Genomic DNA, 20,247 nt, shown 5'->3' on the forward strand with positions numbered 1-20,247 from the left:
ACTCTGGCACCCCTGCCCCGCCCTGGTGCTCCCCTCTGTCCCTACCATAGCCAGGCAGCATTCCCAATGCCCCTGTGGAGTTTACATCCTAGTGGGGGAGATAGACAGGAAACTCTTCGGTGTATCAGGTGGTTCTAAGTGCCACGGGGGGAAACTGAGAGGACAAGGCAGAGATGTGTTGGGCTTTGTTTGCTTGATGCCTTTAAATTCGGCCGCCAGGGAAGCCTCTGATAGGCCAGGGGGGACCTAGGTTACTGCTGTCAGGTACGCATCTGCTCTGCAACCCCCACCCCCAACGCGCGCGCGCGCGCGCACACACACACACACACACACACACACACACACACACAGACTTGAAGTTCCAGACTTGAAGTGGAACAAGATTCCTTCCCCTAGATACCCGCAGTGTCCTGACACTGGAGGAGTGGTGGGTCAGAGGAGGGACGGTCACTGCCCCCCAGCTCCTCAGGGCCGAGGCTCCGTGTCTGTGTCCCCGCAGCCACACTGCACCGAGCATGCGGCACACTCTGTGGATGTTCCTCGGGTGAGAGGTCTGAGCCCTCAACTGCTCCCATTCACATTAGCCTTGCTCAAGTTGTCAGTCATGGAGCCGCGGGGGGAGCTGGACAAAGGGGAGGCCCAAAGAGTATTGGGCAGAGGACGCAGGGCCTGGGGATGGAGATGGGGAGGGGGCGGGTACCAGAAGACCTTCAGGAGGGAGAGTGGCCAGGACGGGGTGTGGGGGCGTGGCTACGTAGGCGCTGCTACGTGGGCGCATGGCGGGGCCACTGCTGTTCAGACTCTGCGATGATGGAGGTTTCGAGCCCCTTCCTCCCCAGCCTCCCGCATGGCGGGGGTCTCTGATGACTCCTTCCAAAGCCAGAAGGGTTCGGCCTCCAGGAACGTGCCACAAGAAGCCCACGGGGCCCGCCTGCCCGCCCGCCCTCCCTCCGCCCTCCGCCCCCTACCCGCGCCTTGGGGCAGCAGCCTCAGCACCTACCTCGGGAGCTGAGGCTGGGGAGTAGAGGCAGGCATCGTCCCGGAAGTTGCCGGCAGCGGTGACCAGCACGACCCCAGCCCTCGCCAGGCGCTGGCAGGCGGCGTTGAGGACGCGGCTGTACCCACCCGCCAGGGGCAGCAGCACCACCAGTGGCCCCACAGGCCGGACCAGCTGGCTTTTCCGAATAAACTCCAGGCCTGGGAGGAACAAAGCCAAGGTCACCCCTTGGGGAGACCTGCTCCCCTTTCCCAGCCCCTCCCTTACAGGCACAGAGTGATGGTTAATTTTGGGGATCAACTTTGTGGCCTGATGTTTGGTCAAAAGCCAGTGGAAATGCTGCTGCGAAAATATTTTTTAGATGTGACTAACATTTAAATCAGAAGACGGAGTAAGGCAGGTTACTCTCTATAACTTGGGCAGGCCTCATTTAATCAGTTGAAGGCCTTAAGAGAACAGACTGAGGCCTCCCAGGGAAGAAGGAATTCTGCCCCAGGACTGCCTTAGGACTCAGTATTGCAACATCAAATTCTGCAGGAATTGCCAGCCTGCCTGGCCTGCCCTGCGGATTTCAGACTTGCCAGCCTGCACGGTCACATGAGCCAATTCCTTGAAACTCTTAATATATACATCCTACTGGTTCTGCTTCTCTGCAGAACCTTGACCAATACAAACTGGAAGATATTAGCAATTACACCAGCAATCAAACTAGCCAACCCCGGGCCCTTCTCTGTGCCTGGCTCTGTCTAAGCGTCTGAATATACGAACTCAGGGGATCCTCACAATAACCTTATTATCCCTTTCCATGAAAGGGAGGCACCAAGAGGATGAGCCTCAGAGGAATGAGAAGGGCACACTTCCCCACCCAACTTCCCCCGCCACTCTCTAAGGCCTGGCTCAGATGCCCCTCCACCGTGGCCGCAAGTGTTGGACCCACACAAACTTGAACGGAGTCTTGGCTGCCCACTCACCAGCTGTGTGGCCCCGCCCTCTGTGAAACAGGGACAGCTGCTCCCAGGATTGTCTAAAGAATTAAAAGACTCCATGCCTAGGACCCCCCATACCATAACTCCCCACCCTTGAGGGTGTGGTTCCTTCTGGCCTCAGTGGCACTCCACTCCCCCATTTTGGTGCAGACCATGGTCTACCTCATGCTACTGTCAACAGTAACAGCTCTTTTTTTTTTTTCGAGACGGAGTCTCGCTCTATTGCCCAGGCTGGAGTGCAGTGGCGCAATCTCGGCTCACTGCAAGCTCCGCCTCCCGGGTTCACGCCATTCTCCTGCCTCAGCCTCCTGAGTAGCTGGGACTACAGGCGCCTGCCACCACGCCCGGCTAATTTTTTGTAGTTTTAGTAGACACAGGGCTTCACCGTGTTAGCAAGGATGGTCTCGATGTCCTGACCTCATGATCCTCCCACCTCGCCCTCCCAAAGTGCTAAGATTACAGGCGTGAGCCACTGCACCCAGCCACCAGTAACAGTTCTAACCCTCTGCCAGCCTGTGAGCTCTGGCCCAGTGGCCTGGAGACTGGAGGCCTAACGCAGCTCTGGCCCTGATGTGCAAGGGGACCTGGAACTGACAGCTTCTCCCCTGTCAAATGGGGTGTGGGAGCCTTCTGGATCCTGGCCTCTAAGATGTCTCCAGGAGCTGTGGCCAAGGATGGAGCTGGAATCTCACAGCCATGCTCCTCCTAGGAGACAGCTAGTGAGGCCCCTCACACCACGGAGGGAGGGAGTGGAGTGGCACTGAGTGTGGAGGTGAAGAACAACAGCCACATTTACAGCTGCTAGTTATTTACTTATTTATTTTTGAGATGGAATCTCGCTCTATCACTCAGGCTGGATTGCAGTGGCACGATCTCAGCTCACTGCAACCTCCACCTCCTGGGTTCAAGCGATTCTCCTGCCTTAGCCTCCCAAGTAGCTGGGATACAGACACCCACCACCATGCCTGGCTAATTTTTGTATTTTTAGTAGAGACGGGGTTTCACCATGTTGAACAGGCTGGTCTCGAACTCCTGACCTCAGGTGATCTGCCCACCTCAGCCTCCCAAAGTGCTGGGATTACAGGCATGAGCCACCGCGCCCAGCCTACAGCTGCTAGTTATTAAGCACCTGCTGTGTGCTTATCTCTGTGTTCAGACTGGACACACAATCACCTGCTTACAGAGGAGGAAATGGCAGTGGCAAGGAAGGCAATAGTGACTGTTGAGCCCCTGCCCAGTGCCAGGTCATGCAATAAGGGCTTCCCATACACTGACTGGGACCCCAAAGAAGGGACTTCTCCAGGAAGTCCTCCAGAGGCCAGAGCACCAGGCCTGGGGAAGGCCTTTCTGGGAAAGAACAGCCTCCCCTCCACACACTGACCTTCAGGAACTGACCTGACTGAGCCGAGGTCAGTCAATAAAGGGGTGGGACAGGCACAAGGGGTCACCTGATGGGGCAGAAGGTTATTGATTCTTGCCTTTAAAACTGAACATCAAAACCTGTACTCTGTAGGAAAGTCTCAGGGCAGAACTGGTGGAGCACAGGGCAGACTCCTGGGCCTTCTCAGCCTTTGAAACAGGCTAGTGGGCTGCCTCTGCCAGCACCAGAGCCAGTGTTTGACCCTGGGGGCTGGGGCTTGCAATGGAAGTCAAGCTGCTGCCCAGAGCTGACAGTTTTCCCAGCGAGTTCCCCAGCTTGAGCTGTGTGACCCTGGGCAGTCACCTCCCCTCTCTGGACTGGTTTCGTCAACTATTTAGCAGCTAGGGCAAGGCCAGCCCCAGGACATGCTGTACAGAGGCCTTGCTCAATGTCTGGCCACAGAAGGAAGTCAGTAAGGGAGAGAACCCTCCCTCTTCTCTGTCCACAGGCCCCCAGAGTCCTAGTTCTCAACTGGACTTCATAGGGGGGCCGCCGGGTGGACTAAATGTAGTCACAGTCTAGAAGAAGTCCTCTGCCAGTTCCTCCACCACATCTGCCTGGCCAGTGTGACCTGCAGGGCCCAGTCATGCAAGTGAGTGAGTCCCCTGGTCTCAGAGGTATGCAAGCAGAAGATAGAAAAAGTTGCTTAGATCACCTCAAGTCCCTCCACATTGAAGATAACATAACAAAAGACATAAAGACATCACCGGATTTTAAAAGGGGAGCAGTGTGGAATTGTGGAAAGGTCATTGACCCAGGGTCAAGGCTGAACTCCCTGGGCTACCTGCATGACCCTCTTGGGGCCTGGGTTTCTTCATCTGCACTCGTGGCCACTGGGGACCCTGCCAGCCTTGGCACTCTGGTTCTCTGGCTCTGCGGCAGAGGCTGCCACAGCATTCTTGGTTAGGAGACATTAGCTCTCCCTGGGCCCAGCCCAAGCCACCTCCCAGGCCAGGTCCAGATGGAGAGAGACCAGCGTCTGGGGCCATCACTCACCTATGAGGGTGCCGCTAACCGTGCCCTTCCCTTGGCAGTTGAGCACGCGCAGGCTGCGCATGCTGGCACCCTTGGCCACGCCGGCATCCCGGCCGCTGACCACCCCTGCCAGGTGGGTGCCATGACTGTCACACTTGCTGGCCTGCTCGACGAACACAAGGACCACATGAGAAAGACACCCCCCTCCACCCTATAACAAATCAGCAGGTGGCTGGATGGATGAACGCCCTTCCCACAACTGATGGCAGGGAGGGGACAGTGACAGCTGTGGGGGGTGCAACCCAGAAGTACAGCTGCAACGCTCTTGGGTGGCAGTCCCCACCCACCTCCAGGATGGGGATATGGGCAGAGGCAGCCCTCCCATCAGACGGCCGTGCTTACCTGTCTGTGGAAGCGGGTCCCGTCCTCCTCGGGCACATTCTCGAAGTCGGTGACCATGACCCTGCCCTCGATTTCCCGGTGGTCACTCTGTATGCTGGTGTCTAGGAGATACACCTCCACCAGGCTGCCTCCGTCTTTCCAAGGCGACATTTGTGGGAGAGGAGGGAATGAGCATAAAGTCAACCTTATAGTTAACACACAGAAACTACAGAGCACATCCCAGGCACTGGTGAAAGCGCCTTAAATATATTCACTCGTTTAACCTCCAAAAAATCCTCACACACTACATCCTATTCTATAATGTATTTCATAGACAAGGAAAGGGAGGCCTAGAGAGGGCAGGTAACTGTCCAAGGCCATCAGCTGGCAATGCTACTGCCAAGAAGGACCCAACTCATCCTGCTCCTTCATATGAATATCAATATCTAACAATAATATGAATGTTCAAAAAATAGTATCAAAGTGTAAAATAAAGCCCCTATTATAGCCTTTCCACAGCTCACCGAGTCTGCAAGAAAGACAACAAGATTTAAAGACTCAAAGGAGAATAACAGTGACGTCTGGCCACCTGTGCTGGCCGGCTCATTTTAGAGACAGGAAGCTGCAGCTCGGACAGGATGTATGTCTGGGCCTCCTGGCTCCAGGCCCAAGCGTTCTCCACTCCACAAGATACCAGGAGGGCTCACGGGAACTGCTTCTGCCTCACACGAGTCACAACCTCAGAGAAAACAGTCACCGAGCGCCTACCCTACACTTTATCATCCCTAACTGGATCAGTTTGGATTCTCCAAGAAGCAGGCACTGGGGTAAAAGCTGCAAGAGACTCACTGGGGGAGTCGCCCATGCAGGACAAAGGTTAGGGTGTAGGAGAAAGTAGGGAGAGCTCACAGATGCCAGGCAGGTCCAGCCTGCTGGATGGAGAAGGGAGAGAGGAAGAAGGGAAGCAAGGAAGGAAGCACCTCCGCTCCAGCGCAGGTCTCAGAAACTCTCAGCCAGGCCAAAGGAACACTTCAGGCAGGTTGCTGCTAGCAGAGTCCTGCGCCAGCGGAAATGGCCTGGCCCTGGAACCCCTGCAGCCAGGAAAAGCAGGGCCTCAGGTGGAATCAGAGGGCAGCCCTCTGGGCTGTCAGTCAAACTGCTCCTGCCCCAGGGTCTCCTGAGTCTTCTGAAGTGCCATCTGAACAGCACCTCTGTGGCCCCCGCAGTGATCCTCCAAATATGCTGCAGAGTAGAGATTCTCATCTCAGGACAGGTGAGCAAGTGTGGGAGGCTCAGGGCGTGTACCCACTTCTTATGGCTTCGGTAACAAATTCCCAGACTCAGCAGCGAAGGCTCTGGGAAGAACCCTGCCTCACGTCTTCCGGCTTCTGGTGGCTGCTGGTGTTCCCTGGCTTGTGGCCACATTTCTCCAGTCTCCACCTCTGTCTCCACGTGGCCCCTCCTGTGTGTGTCAAATCTCCCTCTGCCTTTCTCTCATAAAGACACATCACAGGACTTACAGCCCACCGCATAATCCAGATGATGCCATCTTGAGATGCTTAATTACATCTACAAAGACCTTTTCTCCAAATAAGGTCCGGCTCACAGGCTCTGTCTGGGTGTGTGTATCTGTGGGGGCCACTATTTAGCCCCCTACAGAGCAATTCAGTGGCTGCTCTGAGATCCCACATGAATTTCAGGCAAGGTAGGCCCCCAATCCCGCATCCTCCCACCCACCCACTATGCTAGTAGGTCTGGGCACAGTCCGAACTGTGAGTCCCCAGCCTGCACACACACTGTCTACCCTGCCCTAAGGCCTCCAGTCTCGGCAGGAAGCTCCACTGATCAGTCCCGTGGGCACTTTGGTTTCTTCTGTAGCATGCTGGGCAGGTCCTTGGCAGTCTGCCTCTCCTCCCAGGCTGCGGGATGAGGCGGAGTCCTTGCTCTTTGAGTGTGTTAGGAGCTTTCACTCATCAATAGGCATCTACCATGTGCCCGGTGCTACACTGGGAAGGGGTGGCTGACAGCGCTGTGAGCTCCGACCTGAAGACATCTGGAGACCAAACGGTGCTCGCCACCCTAGAGGAACCACTAGATATTGAGCTGGGCTATGGAATGTCGAAGGGGCAGACACAAGACAAGGCCAGCAAGGTGGGCAGAGGCCAGATGGTGCCAGGCCCATAAGCCATGCTCAGTCTGCTCCTAGCAGAGGCCCCGGGCTGGCTGCAGGGGATACAGGTGCTCAGGAAGCAGCCCAAGGTTTTCCCTCGGAGCTTCCAGGCTGACGGGACAACTGGATACATTGGCAGACAGCCTGGGGAATACAGGCTTATCTAGAAGACAGCACAGAGGCTGCTTCCCTCCCTGGACGTAAGCCACACAACGCACATCGAGCAGAAGGCCTGCTGGGCAGGCTTCCAGTCCATGTTCCTCGTCGTGTGTGAGGAGGGAACTGAGGCTGCAGCTGAGTTAGCCCAGGTGAGAGTCCTTTCTGGTCCCACCCGTGCTTGGGACCACCATCTGCTCCAGGAGCTGTACCTGGGGTCTGCTGCAAGATGATGTGACCACTGTGGGGTCCCATCCCTGGGCCTGGGGTGTGGCCCCAGCGGCAGATGGAAGCTCGGGGAGGCAGCCCCACACCTTCTAAGTGCAGGCGGTTCCTGCCCGCTCACACCAGCCCACTGTCCTGCTGGGACAGGGTCAGGAGGCTGCAAGCATGGCCAGCAGAGGGCAGGTGGGCCTGGCAAAAGCCCCCACAGGAACATCCTTGGGCTTCCTTCCAGTGAGAGGCTGGAAAGGGGCCCAGCTCGGATGAGACACAGGGCCCTTCCTAGGCCTCCCTCTATCTTCCAAACCCCCGGGTGAGGCAGGGGCTGCTAGTTCCCTGTGACAGCGTGGCAAGGTGGCCTCAAGAAGAGCCACCACTCTCAGGGGCAAAGAGGCCTTGGAGTGGCCTCTTCCAGCCTCTGGGAAGCTCTGTGGCCTCTGGCAGGTGAGAGCCCAGTCCTGCTTGCATACCTCCAGAGCAGGGAGCTCATTCCCTCTCACCAGGCAGCCCTGCCATACGCCTGAGAAGCTCAGACTGTGGCCAAGTTCTTCCTTTCACATCTGACCTGGAGGCCACCCAGGCCCTGCTGGTCTCACCAGCCTCGGTCCCTTCTGCACAGGCCACACTCCCTCCTGCCTCACAGCTTCAATCCACGTTCATTCCACTGCTTGAACACCGTCCCCTTTGCCTGGTTAATAATGCCCCCGTAGGTCTTGGCTAGAACAGCGCTTCCTCCAGGAATCCTTTCCTGATCCTTCTGCTGGATACACAGGCTCGCAGCTGCCTGCACTCCTTCAGAGCTCTCAGCCTATCCAGAACTAATCTCTGTCAAGTAGCATTTGTTTAAGGAATGGATTAATCTTCTGGATACACTGTTGGGGGAAGAGACCACGTTCATTTCATTCACATTTGTATCCCCAGCACCTAATATGGTGCCTGGCACACAGTGGGTGCTCAAAACGTTATTATTGAATGGTAAGAAAAGAAAAATGCAGGGCTAAAATCACAGCACCTCACTCAATACCTGACAGAGAAATGCATGCTACAGCAATAACTGATTTAACCCTCCAAACAGCCCCCCAGAGTGAGGGTTATCATCACCTCCCTTTTGCAGAGGAACCTGAGGATCAGAGAGGGTGAGTGACGTATGCAAGGTCACACAATTAAGAGTGCAGGGTCTGGGTTTGAGGGCGGCAGCCAGCTCTAGGGCCCATGCTTGTGGCCTCCCCATGAATGAAGAGGCTGCTGCTGGGCCCAGCCAGCCTGCCCCATGCCAGCCCAACAGCTCCAGGAGGGCTTCCTTCAGCCAGGCCCTTGATATGACTCCAGAAGGGGTTCCACACCCCTGCCTGCCATTCCTGCCACCTCCCACAGACACTCGGGGGAAGCGGGAAGGGGGGCAATCCATGGGGATCCTATGGGGAAGAAAGGGCCCCACGTCTGCTTCTGGCCCAAGGGAGAGGAGGGAACGGTGGCTGCCAAAGAGATACACTCACATCCTAACCCCCACAACCTGTGGCTGTGACCTTATTTGGAAAAAGGGTCCTTGCAGATGTGGTTAAGGTTCCCCACATGAGATCATCCTGGAGGATCCAGTGGGCCCTAAATCCAACGACAAGTGTCCTTATGAGACAATGAAGAGGAGAGAGACACAGAGAAGGCTGTGTGAAGACAGAGGCTGGGATTGGTGTGCTGCCGCTGTTGGGACATGGAAGAGGCAAGAGAAGCTTCTCCCTGGAGCCCCCCGGGAGAAAGTGGTCCTGCCGACACTGATTCAGGCTTCTGGCCTCCAGGACTGCAGAGAATCAACTTGTTCCAACCGAGGGGGTGGTATTTTGTCATAGCAGTGCTAGGAAACTAACTTAGGGGGCAAGATCTTCTCAGTCCCTGCCTGGACTGGGGTCTCTGTGATCCTCTGCCAGTGTCCCTCTCGGTCTCTGATATTAGCCTGCTCCGGGAGGTCCCTGAGGCACTGATGTGGAGTACAGGGGGCTCCAGGGCTCCACTGAAGAGGTCTCACCTGCTTGGAAAGGAACAGGCTCTTCCTACAGAGGAGCTGTCCTCTCCCTGGCCACAGGCTGCCCAGGCCGGGTCAGCACACATGACCGACCAGGCCCCTCACTTCTGCTGCTGCCACCCTTGCCAGAGGATGTCCCCCACACAAACCCTTTCTCCACACCCAGCCCACCAGCCTGATCTGTTGCAATGGCAGCAACTCAGACATATGCAAGGTCACACAGTTTGGGTGTATGCAAAGTCACACAGTAGCCCCCCAACTTTTCACTTCCAAAAGCATCTGCACATCCTTCAACTCATTGGAGTCTCACAGCAACCTGTGAGAAGGACAGGGACAGGGTTATGTGCCCATTTTACAGACAAGAACGACAAGGCTCATAGAAGAAAGTGGCTTCCCAAGATCCCACGAGAACCGGTAAGGGGTGAAAGCTGAGTTCACCCCAAGCTCTGCGTCCTGGCACCATGTTGCATGGACCCACCACATTGCATCATCTCTGCGCTGAGCTCCAGACCTCACACCATGGGCACCTCAAACTTAACACAGTCCAACTAGAACCCTTCATTCTCTCCTCAGGCCAGGTGCATCTAGAGTCTTCCCCGACTGAATTGCCACCTGCAAGTCCCTGCTAGAATGCAGACCGTTTTCCATGGCCGCTCCTCCTCCCTCCCTCCCATAGCCAGGCCACACCAGGCAGAGGGAACAGTGGAAAGAAAGGCCTAGAGGGAAGACACAAAGTGGCCCAGGCAGGGAGCCCCAGGAAGCCAAACGGAGCTGGAGGCAGGTGGAGCAGCAAAACAGGAAGGTAGGCAGGGGCATCCCAGACAGGGTTGTGTCTATCCCATTAAAGGATCTGGTCCAGTCTGCAGGGCACTGGGAGTTATAGAGGCCTGGGGGCCCTAGGTAGAGTCACCATCAGATGAACCCTCCTTCCAAGGTAAGTGCAGCCTGCTGGGCCATTCCAAATGGTGAGAAAAGGAAAACAAGAGAAAAGGAGGAAAAGAGGATCATTTAAGGCAAGACTTTTGCATTTGTGGGGCAACAGGAAGGCAGGCAGTGGGGGCTGCAGGGGATGGGGATGGGACAGAAAAAAAGGGGTCAGTGGAGGTGCTGAGTCCCAAAGCCCCCCGAGAAGTGGAAACCACCAGCAGGGAGGCCAGGCCAGGGCAGAGCAAATGGATTCAGCTCAGATGGGGTGGGGCAGGGCACAGATGGGGTCTTACCGGGGGGCTGGTATTCATCCGCCCGGTACCGTGGAGGGGTAATCCGCTCCAGGTTCCACGGGATGCTCTGGGCAAAGACAGAGGAGTCCTCCTCGATGTAGTCGACATGGGGCAACTTCAAGGCCTGCAGAAGCCAGAGAGGCCGGGGGACTCTGCTTAAGCCATTTGGGCAGCAGCAAACACAGCCACAGCCTGGCCTTACCTGATCAAACCTGTCCCCACATCCCAGCCCAGCAGCCTCCCACCTTGTCCCTGCTAGTGCCCCAGAGGACAGACTAGGAGCCTGAGTTTTCTCGCTCCTTGATCAGGCTGGGAGCCCAGCACTCCCATATCCCTGCAACACGGTCTGGCATAGAGGATTCCTTTTAGGAAGGATTCTGAACTTGACATCTTGTCTGGGAGCCAGGCTGTGCCAAGGCTCTGGGCAGGATGGACATGGAGTGAAGCTCAGGCCCTGGACTCCATGCCTAAATCATGACATAACAGCACTGGCAATTCGGTTTGTCCCCTAGTCTATTCTCCAGCCTTCTCCAGCCTGCTCAGTGCAAACTGCAGCACCAGCTCCCTTGCAAAGCTTCCAGTTGGGCTCAGCCAATGGGAGGCACTAGCAGGAGTTAGAAGGACAAGAGTGCATCAGCAGCTGGGAGCGGTGACTCACGCCTGTAATCCCAGCACTTTGGGAGGCCGAGGTGGGGGATCACCTGAGGTCGAGAGTTCGAGACCAGCCTGGCCAACATGGTGAAACCCCATCTCTATTAAAAATACAAAAATTAGCCAGGCATGGTGGCACACACCTGTAGTCCCAGCTACTCGGGAGGCTGAGGCAGGAGAATCGCTTGAACCTGGGAGGCAGAGGTTGCAGTGAGCTTGAACCCGGGAGGCAGAGGTGCAGATATGGCACCACTGCACTCCAGTCTGGGCAACAGAGTCTCAAAAAAAAAAAAAAAAAAATGGTGTGCATCTGCCCCACTACCTCACTACCTCCTGACTCTCTGCGCATGGCAGCGGTGAACCCTCGGGTGATTCCCCACAGGCAGCCTCTCCTCCATGCCACCGGCTCCAACTGGGCAGAGGGAAAGCTATTCCCTCTCCTTACCCTTCAGACCTAAGTGGTAACAGCCTCCTGCCACAACTAGTCCCTGGATGCCTTCGTATCCCCAGAGGCTTCTTAACCTGCCCCCACTTCAGCGAGTTTCCGTACCTAGCATCTGCTGAATGCTTCACGACCTCATTTAGTCCTTAAATGAATGTTCCAATTATTATAACTGGTTTACAGATAGAGGAATGAGGCTCAGAGAGGTGAAGGGATTTGCTCAGGGTTAGACAGCCAATAAGCGGCTGGGCAGGACTCGAACCCAGGCTGGTATGATGCCCAGTTTGAAGTCCAGCTCTCGATGGCAAATGCCTGCAGCCTTCTGTTTGCCTTCTGCTTGGCCTACTCTCCTCTGAGCAGCTGCCCTGGCCTGTGGGGCTCGTGCCTGTCATCTGGTGCTATACGGGTACCTTCTTCGTCTCTCCCCAAGGCTGAGCACATTGTCCCATAGTCAACTGTACTGGCAGTCACTGGTCAGTCTCTCCTCCTGAACTGTAAGCTCGAGGGAAAGGCCTGAGCTGTGTCATCTTCGCCTCTGCAGCACACAGTAGGCACTTGGTAAACGTGTGTTGAGCAGACTGATGGAAGGCATTGACTTGTCAGTCTCCTCTACTTAGACTACGGGTTTCCAAGGCAGGGACCCTGTCAATCCCTGTCATGGCGCCATAGGCCTTGGTATGAGGTAGCTGTTCAGCCACGGTATGCTGAGCTGATTAACCCATGGGGCAGCAGTGCAGTGCAGCTAGGAGACCCAGGTCCAGACTCCAGACTCTGACCCTGCCCATTACACGCTGTGTGACCTTGGGCAAGACCGTGGGCCTCACTGTCTGCAGGAAGCTGAGAAGCACCGCCTGCCATGTGGAGAATCAGTGTGAAAATGACACACGCTGTCATCAAGTTAGAGGCCAGGAAACGAGGTGGGCTAGAAGGTGGTGCAGAAGCACAAATAAAAACTTTTTTTTAAGATTTGAAGCACTAGGGCCAGGGTGAGGAGAATACCCAGTCCCCTTTCTGCCCCTCCACCGAAGATGTGACATCCAGGAGGGAGGAGGGCCACCCTGTCCTAAAGAAGGGACTTCACTCTGGATAGCAACAGCTTCAAAGGAATTTTGGACCCTAGAGTCATGCTTTTTTATAAAATGACTCAGGCTCCACTGAACATCCCAGGGCCTTGTCCCTACAGGTTTCCGTAGGCAGCAGATGCATTGGCACAAGAATGGCTGGCAGGCAGACCAATGGGTTTGATCCAGGCTCTACCCCTAGCTGTCTGTGTGGTCCCCTCTGAACTTCGGTCTCCTCATCTTTCAAATGAAGATAGACATACCACTGGGGCATGGCCAGGCTTAAAGGGAATTCTATACAGAAAGCCAGTAGTTACTGTGCTTGGTACCCAATAAGTGCTCAATACATACTTGCTGTCCCCTTCTGATTTTCAGCAATGGGCCTACTAAGCACAGTCCCCAGTGTATATGCAGTGGCCCAGCCCTATCAGGAAGTGCCATTCCCAAAAAGCGTGGCTCACCAGCTCCAGCAGGTCACCACTCATCTTCACCAGGAAGCCAGGAAGAAGGCCATGGAAGACATGCAGGATCTTGGTGAGGTATCCTCGGTGGGCAGCTTGGGCCTGCAGGCGGCGGGCAGTGCGCTCTGACTGCGAGAGGTGGGTCTCCTCCTTCAGCACCACCACGTAGGTGCCAGGCAACCTCCACGGATCCTGGCCCCGTGCAAGGAGGAACATGATGACATGGAAGAAACCCAGCAAACCCTAGGTGTACTTTATCTCACCCCTACTTACAAATTACAATTACAGCAAAAGAGACACAACAGAGTATAGCAGATGATAAAGAAGTTACCAAATGCGGACCAAAAAGCAAATTAAAAAACTCATATAGGCCAACTATTATTATTCACATAGTTATATAACACTTTCAAATGTGCCATTCAGGCAAAAATGGGAACTACGGGCCACACTCGACAACAGGTTTTCCTCTGTACCTGCACCCAGCTCTCTACAGGCCTGGTCGCCCCTGGTGGCCCTGCCCAAAGGCCACCCCCTCCCCCATGCCCCAGTCAGAATAAATTGAGGGAAAAAATCATGGGCTTTGGAGCCAGGAAACCATGGACCTGAATTCCAGCTCCAATATTTACTGGTTGTGCAGCCATGAGCAAGTCACTCAACCTCTCGGAGCCTCAGATACCTCTGCTGTATTGTAGAGACCACAGTACCTATGACATAGGCCTGCTGGGAAAGTCAAGAGTGACGGTTATATAAATCTCCCATCCAGATGCTCTACAAATGCAGGCAGAAGGGATGACTAAGTGAGCAAAGGCAACACTTCTTAAAGAGAGAGAAAAGTCAAGGCCACTGTCTTAGTCCTTTTGTGTTGCTATATAAAGGAATACCTGAAGGTGAGTAATTTAGAAGGAAAAGGGATTTATTCAGCTCATGATTCTGCAAGCTCTCCAGGAAGCATGGCACCAGCATCTGCTTCTGGTGAGGGCCTTAAGCTGCTTCCACTGATGGCAGAAGGTGAAGGGGAGCCTACATGTGCAGAGATCAATCACATGGCAAGAGAAGAAGCAAGAGAGAAGAGAGGGAGGTGCCAAGCTCCTTTTAATAATCAGCCTTCAAGGGAAATCATAGAGGGAGAACTTACTCATTATCACAAGGACGGCACCAAGCCTTTCACAGGGGTTCCTCCCCCATGACCCAAACACCTCCCATTAGGCCCCACTTCCAACACTGAGGACCAAATTTCCACATGAGATTTGGAGGGGACAAACAAATTATAGCAGCCACTATCTACGGTGATTTGTTTGGTTTTTAGCTCTTGTCTGCTCCAACTGCTCTCAGGCAGACATACCTGCTTAAGAACCTTCACTGGCTCCCCACAGCCTCATGGATCAAGTCCAAACTCCATGCTCCTCCTTGGCCCCTACCTCAACCTACCTTGCAGGCCCATCACCCATATCTCTGTATATATGCATCTTGGACTCCAGTCAGAGTAGAACAGAGTCCACCCCCTTTACCCAAAGCCTTAGGGCCAAATCGGTTTTGAACCTCAGAACTTGTTTGGATTTTAGAAAGGCAGTAATGGGCAATCAGAGTCTGCTTGGAGGAATCTGGAGCTGCATACTGTAATCTATGCAGCAAAATCTATGAATATGCATATTCACACAACTAGATTAAAAATAATCTCATATCAGTTCACGTCAGGGGCTACCATCAAATAAATCACAAAAAAATTTTGGTTTTCGTAACATTTTACATTTCAGACAGTGGATAAAGAACTGTGGAGGCCAGGCGTGGTGGCTCACACCTGTAATTCGAGCACTTTGGGAGGCTGAGGCGGGAGGATCACCTCCTGGGATCCACTGAGGAGGTCAGGAGTTCGCGACTAGCCTGGCCAACGTGGTGAAATCCCTTCTCTACTAAAAATACAAAAATTAGCCGGGCGTGGTGGCAGGCACCTGTAATCCCAGCTTCTTGGGAGGCTGAGGCAGGAGAACCACTTGAACCCGGGAGACAGATGTTGCAGTGAGCTGAGACTGCACCATTGCACTCCAGCCTGGGCAACAAGAGCGAAACTCCATCTCAAAAAAAAAGAAAAAGAACTGTGGACATGTGCTCCTTATCTTCCACCTCTGGTTTTCCCAGCTCTGTATCTTTGTTCATGGTACCTGCTAATCCTAGAATAAAATTCTCATGACACCATCATCGCTGAACTCCTACTAATGCTTCAAAGACCCATCTGAAAATGCCTTCCGCTAAATAAAAATTGAATGAATTGGGAGAGTACTCTGTGCAGTGGAGTGTCAGTTCTGGAAACCCAGTTCTAATGCACCTGGGGTGACCTCCTCTCTCTGGGCCTCAGTTTCTCATGACTAAAAGAAAAGGATTGGTCTAAGAATTCTTTTCTGCTTGCCAAAAAATATTTTCATTCTAAATTCGATTCCCACAAAATAACCATTGAATGAATGAATAAATGAACTTGAGGAGGCTCCTGTTCCAAACTTCCACCAGAGAAGAAACATCCTCAAGGGCTTGGTTCAGGTGGTCATACAGCCTCTGCTTACTCACCTCTCAGGATGGGGTACTCACTATTTCCAGAACAGTTGTTTTGGCGCGGTGGTAACTTGAAATGCCCTTTCTTATCCTGGCCACAACCCCACAACATCCCTCTAGAAAGTCAACGGCTCAGGGAACAAGGAAGAGGGCTATACTGAGCTGAGTAAGGACTTGCCATCCTGCCACCCAGCACACTCAGACAGAAGCGTGGGCAGGCAGCTGTGAGTGGCAGAATTTTCCCCTCTGCCCCAGGAGCTGTGGTTTGGAGCAAAGACAATGTCATCAACAGGTCACACTGCAGACAGGGACAAAACTGCAAGTGATCCCCCCCGGGCTTGCATTGTAAGTTCACTCATGGTCAACAGAACTTTCCCTTCATCTCCCCATCTGCTGCCACTGAGCCGTAGGGACGATTGTCACCTCCCTTTTAAAGATTAGGCAATGGAGGCTCAAGGATAAGTGACTTGTCAAGCACCACAGCTAGTGAGAGGAAGCCAAGATTCAACCCCAGATCTGACTCCAAGCTGGGGGACACAGAACCTCAGCCAAGTCCTGGGCTGGTAATACTTAGAAAAAGCTAGTGGTCTCGCCCCGGGAAGAAGCTTCCCACAGCCTGAGGGCCAGAAGCTGGCAGAGTTGTTGAGCAAACTCGCCCCGCACACGGTCGGCAGACAGCCAGGTGGGCTGAGGCGCCGGGCTCAGCTCCGGGGTCCCAGTACCAGGCGCACCACCTCCGGCTCCAGAGCACCAAGGGCCCTCCCCTGCCTGAGTCCTAGAGGACGCCAATGGGCCTCGAGAATACCTCCGCCCCTTCTCCCCTGCCCCTTCAGCTGGTTCTTTTCTTCGGCTGAAACAGATGGAATACTAGAGCATGAGTTCTGTGTCATAAAGAAATTGCCTCGTGCTCCCAGCATCTGCCGTCCTTCCCACCCCGCCCCTGTCTTGGGTAGGGCCTTCTCTCCAGGCCCTCCACCCTCCGCTGCCCATGTTTTCCAAACCAAATCGGAACCCACTATAATGGCAAGCCCGCTTTCTCTGTGCCTGGTGCAGTTCCCAGTGCGTTCCAGGCATTCACTCCTTCACCCACCTGTGCCGCGGCGAGGCAGAAACTGTGAAATCTGGGCAGGATATCCTGGCAGTGCTCTGCTCGCCCTCCCTCGGCCTCCGGGTCTCCCAACCCCGCGAACCTTCCCACTGAATAGCGCAGCCGCACGCCCCAGCAAGTCCCCAAAGAGCCGGCCGTCCCCGCTCTCCACCGTGCTCCCCACTACCCGTCCTCCCCCGCCGCCTTGCCTGCAGTCCCCAAGATCGTGCCAAGCGAAGAGCCCTCGGCGACCTGCACTCCACTTCCTCTCTTACATGGGGGGAAACTGAGGCCCGAGAGGAAACAGCACCGCACCGTCCCGGCTGCGGGTTCGCCCCGGCCTCCCACCCCTACACCCGCACCTTGGCGCAGCGGTGGAAGGTGGCTGTGGTTCCGTGCTCGGGTGCTTCGGCCAGGCCGTCCTCCTCGGAACGCAAGGCTAGCACCAGCTCCTCGTAGTCGCCGTCCTCGTCCTCCTGCGCACGGGCGCCCGCGGGACCCAGGAGCAGCAGCAGCAGCAGCAGCAGTGGCAGCGGCCACCAGGACCGCCTGGAGCTGACGGTGCCCATGAGGGCCAGGGGAGAGGTTGCTGTCCTGGCGAGGAGACCTAGAGGCCGTGTGCGGTCCACGCCGGCGGTGCCTTGAGCCTTGCGGTGGGGAGGACTGTGCAGGAGCTGAAGTTCAGGAGCAGGGCGCGTGAAGGGGCGCGCGGAATCCTGGCTGGGAGCTGGGAGCCGCTGCTGCAACGACGCGTCCCGGCCCGCCCGAGCCAGTCTCACTGCCTGGCTCACTCCTCCAGGCTCGGACCCTGAACTGAACGGCGGCGCCCGCCTGCAACCACGAGCGCCTCGACGTCGCTGCGGAAACCTTCTAGGGTGTGGGTGCTTGACGCCTGGGGCGCGCAGATCACGCCACCAGAGCCCCATCGGACGATCCTATCTGATTAAACATTAACGGAACCCCCGGACTGGAGGATCAGGTTTCGGCCTCGCCCTCCCCAAACAGCGTCAGATTACGCGCAGAGGGAAGAAAAAACTCCCAAATCCTAACTGGGCTGGAAGGCAGGCCGGCGCCCTAGGGGCTTCTCCTCTCCCGCCTCTCACCCTGCGTGGGATGCCAGACTCCAAGTTCTGCCGGGCCCACCTTTTCAGTGTTTCCTGGGTCCACCTTGTCTCCTGCTGACCAGTGAGACTTCTGAATCAATCCTACTGTGGACTCCTCGCTGCCCACCGAATTCTTTCCACTGGCCTTAACCTGGCAGCCTTCTAAACTTAGCCTGGACCCCCTCCGGCCTCTGCCGTTTATGCACCCTGCACACTGACCTTACCAACTAGCTGTTCCTTGAAGAGATTGCTTGCTTTTGATGTCCAGCCTACATGCATTTCAAGGGATTTATACTACAAAGATTCAGGTTTTAAGTTTGCAAAGATGTCATATAGGTACATTCAGAATTCTATGGTAGGCACAAGCTCAGCGTTCCAGAAGATTCAATTTGCAAAGATTCCTTTTACACACCATGTTCAAGAAATCAACTGGACAAGCATCCAGTAAACACCTATTGTGTACCAGGCAGAAGGATGAAAAGGGGAAAGAGAGCTCATGGCCTCAGATTGCACATGTGGCATGACATGAGGCTTGCTCTTTCTGGAAGGGCTGTCAATACTGGGAAGAAACAAAGGCGAATTTATGATACTCCCTTGCAGATGCACAGCAGATTCCGAGTGAAATGGCCTGCTCTGAATCTAGGTGCTGGAGTCCAAAGTTGATGCTCTTTCCACTTTGTTTGCAAAGACCTCACTCCAGAGAGCCAGTGCACAAAGACAGTGCAACCAGTGGGTTGACAGTGACTCCATGAGGTAAGGTCAGAGCTATCCCCATCGAGCCCACCATCGCAGCACAGAGTAGGAGCTCATGGTTTGCTGACAGAGATGGCAGAGGTGGTTCTCCTTCCTGTTGCCTGTAATTGGAATTGTATTTGCAATGTGCTTTTGGCAGCTTCCTCATCAAAGCCTCCCCTGGAGCAAGAATAGATGGGAGCTAACTTTCCCTGCTGCTCCCCTTTGGGACCTTGGCCTCTCACCTACCAGGGGTTGTTACTGTGCACCCAGAGAATGATGAAGCCTGTGCACAGAGGGACATGGATGTCCCCAGGCCCAGGAAGGGGGCTGCTGTCCAGCATGCAGTGGGTGTGTTCTGAGGGAGGTTGGGGAGGAAGGAAGCACCCTGGGCTCTGCGACAGATGGAACCAGAGGGGCAGTCACTTCTCATCCCACATCCTCCACTGCACTCTTATGAGGGGCAGCCCCAGCTGGGCCTCCTGCCACTTGGCAGGGCTTTCATCCCTCACCAATTACCCCTCCCATAAGTTGCCCAGAGGAATTGTGTCACCTTCTCCCTCTTCTCAAATGGGTTCCCCCACACCCTGGCCAGCAAATAAGCAGCCAGCTCCCCTGAGAGGTACCAGCAATCAGGGTAAGTCAGAAGCCTCTTCTGGGGCCTCCCCTCCACCACAAGTGCTTTCTGGGTCAACACCCATCCTTTTCCCCTCCTGCCTTCCTCCTTCAGGGCAGAGGGGACCATCCTCTTGTACTCAGCTGACACTCCCCTGCCCCAATCTGGCCTCTGCAGGGATCACCTACCTCCACTATCTCCTCTCCTCCTCTTATCCCTAAATCCCTCTTCCTGTGTTATTCTTTCCCTTCACCCCACAAGCATCCTCAAGGCTTCCTCCCTCTAAAAATGCCACTTTTACTGTCCCTCAAAATGCTTTTCTAGCCATTGCCTTCCCCTCATAGACTGAATGAGTAGATAGAACTCACTTTTATGCTCCCTGGCTACCTTCTCCAACCTCAGAAACTTGGAGTCTGCAGCCACCATTGCTGTGAGTGTACATTTCAACATTTTGAATGGGCACACTCTTTTTTGCAAGGGAGGGGGCATCTTTTTGTGTGGATGTCCAATTTTTTTAAATTTACATGAAAATGTTTTTTTTAAACGTGAATAGTTTGAAAGAATATACAGTGAAAAGTTCATCTTCCTCCCACTCCTGAACCACCACCTTCTGAGGGAAAACCACTGTTACCCACGGTAGTGGGTTGAATGGCGTCCCCCAAAAAGGTAAGTCTAAGACTAACCCCTGGTACTTTTGAATGTGACCTTATTTGGAAATGAGATCTTTGCAGATGTAATTGACCTAAGGATCTCATGAGGAGATTATCCTGGGTTTAGGATGGTCCCTAAATCCAATGACTGATATCAGAAGAGAAAGGGGAGAGATACTTGAGACACAGAAACACCTATGTAACAATGGAGGCGCCGATTAGAGCTGTGCCGACATAAGCCAAGGAATGCCAGGAGCCCCCAGGAGCTGGAAGAAGCAAAGAATGTTCCTCCCCTAGAGCTTTTGGAGAGGGCACCACCCTGCAACCCTTCATTCCATACTTCTGGCTTCCATAAC

General features: G+C 54.6%; 1 protein-coding gene across 3 annotated transcripts in view; it reads right to left on the reverse strand.

Moving 5' to 3' along the window:
• The window catches only part of PCSK9 (proprotein convertase subtilisin/kexin type 9), a 32,357-nt gene extending 14,609 nt beyond the window's left edge, over positions 1-17,748 (reverse strand). Inside the window, exons 1-7 of one of the 3 annotated variants that reach the window (XM_055092202.2) lie at positions 17,153-17,748; positions 15,109-15,231; positions 13,160-13,351; positions 10,545-10,668; positions 4,781-4,914; positions 4,400-4,541; positions 1,001-1,197 (exon numbers count right to left, since the gene is read on the reverse strand). In XM_055092202.2, coding sequence (XP_054948177.2) covers positions 1,001-1,197; positions 4,400-4,541; positions 4,781-4,914; positions 10,545-10,668; positions 13,160-13,351; positions 15,109-15,231; positions 17,153-17,716 — 1,476 coding nt within the window. In that variant the 5' untranslated portion in view covers positions 17,717-17,748. The remainder of the gene's footprint in view (positions 1-1,000; positions 1,198-4,399; positions 4,542-4,780; positions 4,915-10,544; positions 10,669-13,159; positions 13,352-15,108; positions 15,232-17,152) is intronic. The other 2 variants (XM_008967852.4, XM_003814982.5) reach the window with 2 other exon arrangements.
• Between the last annotated feature and the right edge of the window lie 2,499 nt (positions 17,749-20,247).

Source organism: Pan paniscus, chromosome 1 (genome assembly GCF_029289425.2).
Source record: "Pan paniscus chromosome 1, NHGRI_mPanPan1-v2.0_pri, whole genome shotgun sequence".
Lineage (NCBI taxonomy): Eukaryota > Metazoa > Chordata > Mammalia > Primates > Hominidae > Pan > Pan paniscus.